Genomic DNA, 8,943 nt, shown 5'->3' on the forward strand with positions numbered 1-8,943 from the left:
ATCACAGAATCACCCTGTCTATGTTTTAAGTCTGTCAGCACCGTACTTGTGCTTACGGGTTTCACCTGCGTCACATGGGACGTTTTTCCCTGAATAAATTTACATGCTGTGATATGAAGAGATACTGGTGAAACATAGTCAAACTAAATTCACTCACACAAGATATTTGAGGCACTGTCCACATGTCCACATTTGGTAGTTAATAATTATAAAATCAAAATCTCTATGAGCCTTTTTTTTACCCACTCACTCACTCAGGATATTTTAGGCACTGTTAGCTCAGCTGTAAAGGGGCAGAAATACCTTGTTGAGTTTTCACAGACATACGTAATATGAACCTTGGTTTCTTCACATCCATGATTGCTGAACAAAGTTCACATTTGTCAGTCAGTAATTGTAAAATCAGTATTTCCAAAAATGCTTTGTGTTTTAATGTAGAAGACATTGATTTCTAACTGAAAAAATGAACCCTCACATCCCAATTTACTGTATTCCTTAGCTATCACAAGGTATCACATCAAGTACATGTTCATTGGGGATGGTGTGAAACACGATGTGGAGAAGGTGATACGCAATCTTCGTCCTGCTCTTCAACTCCGTCTCCGTTTCATCTCCCACATCAACGTGGAGGAACCAGTGTCTGCCTGATAGATGATTGCTCTGTTGACCACTAGTTTGTCTGGTCCGACCAGATATGCCATGGTACATTGGATGTATTATAATTTAAGTGATATTAACACTTTCAAATAGAGCAAAGGCTTTGTGCAAGGAACTGAAGAAGTTAAAGAAATCCACAATGGTGGGCATAGCATTTCATCCTTTCAGTTTACATGAAGGTGTGTACAGCTGAAATGATACGGACATATCTGAAGGCACAAGTAAAAGTTAACTGGAGCAGAACCATTTGAAGCATCAGTCAACCTTAACCCAAGTGTCATGTCTGTTACAGCACACATCAAACAGTGTCAGCTTGATATGAAATAAGTAAAGATGCCAACTTTGGTTAAGGAATAACATTAGTGATGTCAGAAAATGTCTGCTTTTGTAGTCAGATGACAGCTGTTCAGAGATGTTGAGATGTTATGAGAGTACTTTCCACCTTGCTTTACTTCTTAACATGAAAAGCACAAGCAAGGGACTCATATTCTGTACCCTAGAGCTATGAGGAATCAAACGTCAACATGCCTGACTACAGGACATACTGTCAAGAACATCCAGATGTACAGGATCTCGGATCAGCTGTCACTACTGGAATATCCTTGTGTAAGATGACACAAAATATGATTCCTTGTGATGTAAACGTTGTTTCCACATCACCACATCAGATGAGGGATTTATTTCTCTATTCTTTGCAAGGATAGACTTTCATTATGTACCATTGTTCAGCTTCATTCATTAATTCAGCAATGTTTATTGTATCTTGTTCTGTTAAGAAGTTCATGTCATTGCCTGTACACTGCCATTGCCGAGGAGACAGATTGTCATCTAGATTGTACAATTTGTAGTGGTTACTTTCTGTGTGGTGTCAAGTGTTGGTCTGAATAACCCGTTATACCTTGAAGCATCCCCCTTACAGTTTCAGATGAAAACCTGTTTGAATGTGTGTATAAATCTGACATTGGCGAAATGCCGATTTCTGTCTTTGCCTGTTGATGATATAGCACCGTCCATTTGTTGAAAAGATCAGGTATGAGTATAGAAGCCCAAGGATGTATATGGTTATACTTTTGTATAATCTTGGCTTACAAGGCTAAAAATCTTTCAACCAACACAAATTCCTTAGTTGTGTAGACAGAAGGCAGTTACTTCATAGTAATGGGTAATTGGGAAGAGGAAAACTCGTCACTTGGTTAGCAGACAGGTATGTGAAGAAACGTTCATACACGTAACCTTGTAAAAATTACTTGCTCTTAGCATTGCATGTCACTGTAATCATGCCTTGCTTTCTATACTCTGTCTCAGTTTCTATTGCTCATCTATGTGTTGAAGTAAACATCATGGTCAATTCAGTGAATGGAATCAACACTTGTAAATCATGTTTCCAGGTACAACAATTGATATTGAAACTTTTTCTCCAGTTAATGTTTCATGTAACTGCACATCATGTACGTGTCAATTTAATGTTCAGACAACATTAGAATAGACATTTTTTCTGTGGTATAATGTCCATTGTCAACTTATCATTTAGTTCTGACATTAAGACCCAGTTCATGTTATTTCAAGACTACAAGTAGGGCTGGGCTGGATATTCCAGGTACCCGGGGCAGATGGGTATTGAAGGTACCCGGGGTGGATGGGTATTGCAGGTACCCGTGGTGGATGGGTATTGCAGGTACCCGGGGTGGATGGGTATTGAGTCTTAGTCTCAGACCTGTCATGGTCATCTGACTAACAGAATGAACAATGTAACATGTTATTATATATTACAATGCTTAAGTAATTTTCTTTTGCTGAATCTCCAGCTTAGGCTTCAAGAAATAATACTTAGATTGTCCTCAAGCCTGGTGTTGTACCAAACACCCCACCTCATGTCACTGTAACGTTTCAAACATCCATGAGAATGTTTACTTCCTAGTGCTCCTGAAATAGCACCGGTGCCAACTAGCACAGTGCTCTTAACTCTATAAATATCATAGGTCTATGTTCGAGTTTGTGAGTTAAGATCATCAAAGGGCTAAGATTGCTTTGTGCAAGGGGACGCAGATATTCTAATTTTTTGTATAAAAAATAACACTGTACATATGTACTGCTTCAGCAATTGGTTTTTATACAGTTTCGACAATGGGTATTTATTCTGCCCCAGTTTCCAACACACTGCAGCTCTACAAATTCAGAAATGTGCATCTACTCAGAAGACTAGGACAAAAAAGATGGTACAGGGAGAAGAAAGGTTTATGAGAAGGCAACTGTGCTGAAATGTCTGTAGTTATATAAAATCTTAAAACTACAAGGGGTTGTCAAAACGTAGTGAGCCTCACTATATTCTACATGTCCAATACTTGTAAAGTTACCATTTTGTTGTTAAGGGATCATTAGAAACGCCATATCAAAAGTTTCACATATGTTGGTAATGTGGTTCACGAAACATGAATCATCAGAACACATTGGGGTATAATATTTGTAAAATAATTGTAGAAAATGAAAACGTACTTCTGGTACTTCTAGGATACAACATATGTCATATTTGGGATTTCACTTTCTTAGTAAAGTACAAATTCTAGTACTTTTTTCGGTTGAGTCCCATCCGGGATTCGAACCTGCACCCTCAGAGTCAGGCACCTAATCGCCAGCACACAAAGTCAGCCGCCTAGCCCACTCAGCCACCGCGACTTCCACAGTGGATGATCAAAATTTGCAATCAATGAAATGTCTGTAGCCTTGTAGTTTTAAGACCCTTGTAGTTTTAAGATGATCTTAACTCGCCTAGCCCGCGGTGGCTGAGCGGGCTAGGCGGCTGACTTTGTGTGCTGGCGATTAGGTGCCTGACTCTGAGGGTGAGGGTTCGAATCCCGGATGGGACTCAACCGAAAAAAGTACTAGAATTTGTACTTTACTAAGAAAGTGAAATCCCAAATATGACATATGTTGCATTTGACCACTTTCTAAATGGCATCGTGTAATCACACTTCTAGGATAGAGGTACGTCCTCCTCAGATAACATTGTATAAAATATGTTCAGAATGTTATTGAATGTATTCCTGTCATAATCAACAGCAAATGATTTGGATTGCTGGATTTAGATTTAGATGGACTGATTTTTAAGGACACTCCCACTTTGGTCTTTGACAGACATTGCGTCCAGATAACCAAGCTGGCAGTATTTACAAAATATTGGGAGCTGACACTTGTGTGACCATTCAGTATTTAGCTTAAAACCTTGGCATCATGTATGAATAATGCCAACATTAGATCAGGTATGTCCTTATGATGTAGTCACCTGGAGAGGGGTGGGTGTGTTTCCAAAACATTCTGTTTCAGTAAACATGAAAAGGGGGAGTCACTTTAACAAGCGATTGTAGTTTCAAATTGCCTTTTTATGCACTTTAATGTATAAGTTTGATTTCAGCAGACTTCTCAAACACACAAACTATTTCCTGCATATTTTGTTTCCTGAAGTTTGTGATTCATTGATTGCAAATTTTGTGTATTTTGGGGGGTACCAAGATAAAAAGTCAGTGATTGTGAGGATGCCCTGTAGCAAACCAATTTTCTTGAGGTTGACAGATATTATGAAGAAAAATATAACATAAAAATGCTGTATTTATACTGTTGTTGTGGTGAGGCTCACTACTTTTTGACATCCCCTTATAAAAGTCCATGTGACTGACTGTGAATTATTATCTGTTTATCTGTAAAACTATTTTTTTTATGTATTGTTGCCTTAAAACTAAGTGAAAATCATGGAAGTAGCCTGTTGCGATTTGCCTCGGTATCTTCACCAGGAAGGATTTTTACCATTGCAGTCATGACGATGGTAGTGTATGAATTGATGATGTTGTATGAAGAGCAAGAGGAATGTCTGAATATGCGGATGATAGAGCTGGGATGAGATGGTCACTGTTCTCAAAACAAGTGTTCATGAAGCTAACATGTGACAGAAATGTTTTCTTATGCCTGGTGCTTGCATTGTTGTCAGATAGGAAGGTGGTCTCAGTAGTTTGTGTCGTCATTGTTGATGAAGGTAGGTGAACCTGTTGTACAGTAAGAAGAATAAAATGTAAACATATGCTCGTGGCTTGTTTTCTTTCCTTATTGTTAAAACTCATCACTGACTCGTATTCATTTCCACCCACTGACACTAAACCATGGGTTTGGAGTTCTTTGTTTTTCACTTTTTTCTTCACACAAGTAGGTACCGTCATTCTACATAGACTATAGTGATAGTAAAGGTTATATATGTTGGTAAATTATGGTAGCTTTGCCAATGCTGTAAGTGGTAGTATTCATACGAGTAGGTGCATTTGTTCTACACAGAGATGATATAAGGTTGTACATGTTGGTAAGTCGTAGCAGTGCAGCTGATGCTGTAAGTGGTAGTATTTACACGATGCTGTAAGTGGTAGTATTTACACGAGTAGGTGCATTTGTTCTACACAGAGATGATATAAGGTTGTACATGTTGGTAAGTCGTGGCAGTGCAGCTGATGCTGTAAGTGGCAGTATTCACAAGAGTTGGTACATTTGTTCTACACAGAGATGATATAAGGTTGTACATGTTGGTAAGTCGTGGCAGTGCAGCTGATGCTGTAAGTAGCAGTATTCACAAGAGTAGGTACATTTGTTCTACATAGAGATGATATAAGGTTGTACATGTTGGTAAGTCGTAGCAGTGCAGCTGATGCTGTAAGTGGCAGTATTCACAAGAGTAGGTACATTTGTTCTACACAGAGATGATATAAGGTTATACATGTTGGTAAGTCATGGCAGTGCAGCTGATGCTGTAAGTGGTAGTATTCACAAGAGTAGGTACATTTGTTCTACATAGAGATGATATAAGGTTGTACATGTTGGTAAGTCGTAGCAGTGCAGCTGATGCTGTAAGTGGCAGTATTCACAAGAGTAGGTACATTTGTTCTACACAGAGATGATATAAGGTTATACATGTTGGTAAGTCGTGGCAGTGCAGCTGATGCTGTAAGTGGTAGTATTCACAAGAGTAGGTACATTTGTTCTACATAGAGATGATATAAGGTTGTACATGTTGGTAAGTCGTGGCAGTGCAGCTGATGCTGTAAGTGGCAGTATTCACAAGAGTAGGTACATTTGTTCTACACAGAGATGATATAAGGTTGTACATGTTGGTAAGTCGTGGCAGTGCAGCTGATGCTGTAAGTGGCAGTATTCACAAGAGTAGGTACATTTGTTCTACATAGAGATGATATAAGGTTGTACATGTTGGTAAGTCGTGGCTCTGCAGCTGATGCTGTAAGTGGCAGTATTCACACGAGTAGGTGCATTTGTTCTACATAGAGATGATATAAGGTTGTACATGGTGGTAAGTCGTGGCAGTGCAGCTGATGCTGTAAGTGGTAGTATTTGTTCTCCATACATACATATACGCACATATATCTTTTTTCATCCATGAATAGGTACATTCAAATGTTAATACACAAAGATCATCCATTATACATTTCATGAAACATCCGGCCATGTAAGTATTGGATACAAATTGATACACATTCATCAGGTTGTTTTTTTAATCTGACAACATACCTTTCGAAATAGCACTGAAGGAGTTTGAGGACAAAGTTTAACTTCTAGTATTGCGTATGTATATAATAGACATATATGTCTTTTCGCAGCCATGAATAGGTACACTTAAACACTAAGCCATGTTCACTCACTCACTATCTTGTCTCTTAGGTACTGACTCCCTGCATTACTCACACCTCAGAGAAAACCTGGACAGAAATCGTTGGGATATTTAATAATGACGCAATTATTCATTGACACACTGATGAAATATCAATCATAAAAACACCAATATCCCTAACTTATTTTGTGTGCAGTATACTGCGTCATATTGCTCAGGCATCCAGATACAGACACACTGAGTTACTCATAGTCAAGTGGTACTGTGTCATATGCTCACTGGCACATTCACAGACGCACTAACTCAGTCGTTCTCACATGCTGCCTCACATCACCTCACATACGCGCTTAAGTCCCACACGATGTTAAGAAAATAAGTACATCCATGGAGAAATTGTCATCAAGAACTTCAAGCTGAACATCACAGTATCCTTGATCAGTTGGGATTGTGATCAAATAAACCATGCATTTTCTTGAGCAGCAGCTGAAATACCTGAAGCATCTCCTAGCTTGTGATTCAGATGGGGCGTAGGGTGCTAGCACTTGGATGGCGTCGTAGACCATCAGGAGTAGCAGCTCTCACCTGTGTGAGATCGGAGACACCCAGGGGTTTAAGGCCGAGTATTTCCCTCAAACAGAGCTGCATCTCTTGAGCATGCCAGAAACCTGTCTTCAGATCCCACTTCACCCTGAATTGTTTAAAATACTGTTGGAAAAACTAACAACTGAATGGTCATGTACAAAACAATACCCAAATGAAATTTCACAGAAACCTGTTGACAAAATGTGAAATGCGTGTGCAGCTCTGTGCAATAAACCATGAACAGCCATGTATTGAATTAAGAGGTGTTAAAAACCTATTTTGAAATGGTGCGCTTACCGCATATTACGTGTTGATGGTGTACATCTTTAGCGAGACTGATCTGGAATGAAGTCCAATTAGAAACCACTTGACATGCAGTGAGACAAGGGGAGAGAACTGGAACCAAATAACTTGGCCTAAAAATGACACATACCACTTCACTTTCAATATGTCTGTCTTTCCAGGATACGCAACACTGGGCCGTTTCACAAATCCCTGGCAGCGCTTCGACTATCGTAAATCAATGCTACAACCAGGGAGACTACTAGTATATAGAGAGCATTGTAGATTACCCATGCTACAATATAGGATGTATGGATACTACGAGAAACGTTACGAGATCTTAGGCTTAAGAGAGCTTTGTGAAAAGGACCCTGATCTTTATAACATGTCAAGTGTTCAAAGAGAATTACCATTTAATCATCCCTACCAAAAGCTGAGAAGTATATAGACATAGTTGACTGTATTCCGAAATGATTAAAGCACTCAATTCAAATAATCGCATGTCTGATTGAAACAATATTCGATCTGAAACCAAAACCACTCACATCACACCACCGACCCGCAAGTATCATTGAGAAAAGCTGCATGCTAACCCTATCGAACATAATGATCAAGTATTTATGGAAATCCCCAGACGTACAACAAATGTCATGACGCTGCAAGTGCACTGCATCACGATAACTCCCCACTTGACATATCAACAGTAATGATCCAAGCCAGGTAATTACGAGGGTCTGCAGAAACGTCTTCGACATGCGTTACGTCATCCAAAGTCGTCCCAAACTGACCTGTAAGCCATCGTTCCACTTATGGAAGTCACTTCCTGACGTGAATGTACGTAAGTGCGGCTATAAGTGTTGGAGGTTGCGAATTACAGGCAAACACGGAACCCTGTGACCACTTGTAAACTGACCCGCAGTATAGTGTGTTGTGGTTGGGTTGTGTTTTCTGTCACTACAAGATGCTCTCTAGATTAGAGAAGGATACAGACCAGGAGTGTTCGGCACTTTATGGAGGTAGATCAAAAAGTACGGTGACTAATTGTCGATGGCCAATGTTTGAAAACCTTCCACTTCCAATACATTTTGAAGGACTCTTTAGCAAAGTCATACCAAAAGTCTGACATATGTGGCTTATGAGGTTATCGAGATATTAGTCATCACAACACATCGGGGTATGATAGTGCTAACAAAACTTCAGACAGTGAAAAACGATAGTGTTATTTGGTACGTCTTGGATAATGTCATAGCTCAAAGTGTATCACATAAAATATGTTCGGCATAGCACTGGATGGCCTCTCGTCAAAATCAACAGTCACACATTTAGATTGCTTAATTTATATTTAGTCGAGGACTGTTTTTTAGGAACACCCATACTTCAATCTTCCTAAACCACTGTGGCATTCAACCTGGCACTGCTTACAATATAGTGTGAGCTGACACCTATGTGAGACTAGAACATAGCAAAACCAAATTGCTTGAGCTTGACAGAAAATATGTCGAAAAAAACCATAAAAATTTCTGCATTTGTATCGTTTTCTTGATGATTCTACATACCTCTTGATCGTCCATCGAAACTCCTGACCGGGATGATAGTGCTACACCTGGATACGTGCAGTAGATATGCTGGTCCCATATCAAGACGTTCCAGCTATATGGCACAGTCAGTAAATAATCGAGCCTGGGCCAGACAAGCCAGTCTTCTTATCCGGAACACTGACTATCCCATCATTGTTGTGAGTTCCGACTAACGGGATCGAGTGGCGA

The 8,943-nt window shown here is 39.5% G+C and overlaps 1 protein-coding gene across 2 annotated transcripts in view; it reads left to right on the top strand.

The window, feature by feature from the left end:
* Window positions 1–3,285, top strand: part of LOC137292217 (mediator of RNA polymerase II transcription subunit 23-like) — a 38,017-nt gene extending 34,732 nt beyond the window's left edge. Inside the window, exon 34 of one of the 2 annotated variants that reach the window (XM_067823790.1) lies at window positions 510–3,285. In XM_067823790.1, coding sequence (XP_067679891.1) covers window positions 510–648 — 139 coding nt within the window. In that variant the 3' untranslated portion in view covers window positions 649–3,285. The remainder of the gene's footprint in view (window positions 1–509) is intronic. The other variant, XM_067823789.1, reaches the window with a different exon arrangement.
* The last annotated feature ends 5,658 nt before the right edge of the window (window positions 3,286–8,943 follow it).

The sequence above is a fragment of the Haliotis asinina genome, chromosome 7, assembly GCF_037392515.1.
Source record: "Haliotis asinina isolate JCU_RB_2024 chromosome 7, JCU_Hal_asi_v2, whole genome shotgun sequence".
NCBI classification, from domain to species: Eukaryota; Metazoa; Mollusca; class Gastropoda; order Lepetellida; family Haliotidae; genus Haliotis; species Haliotis asinina.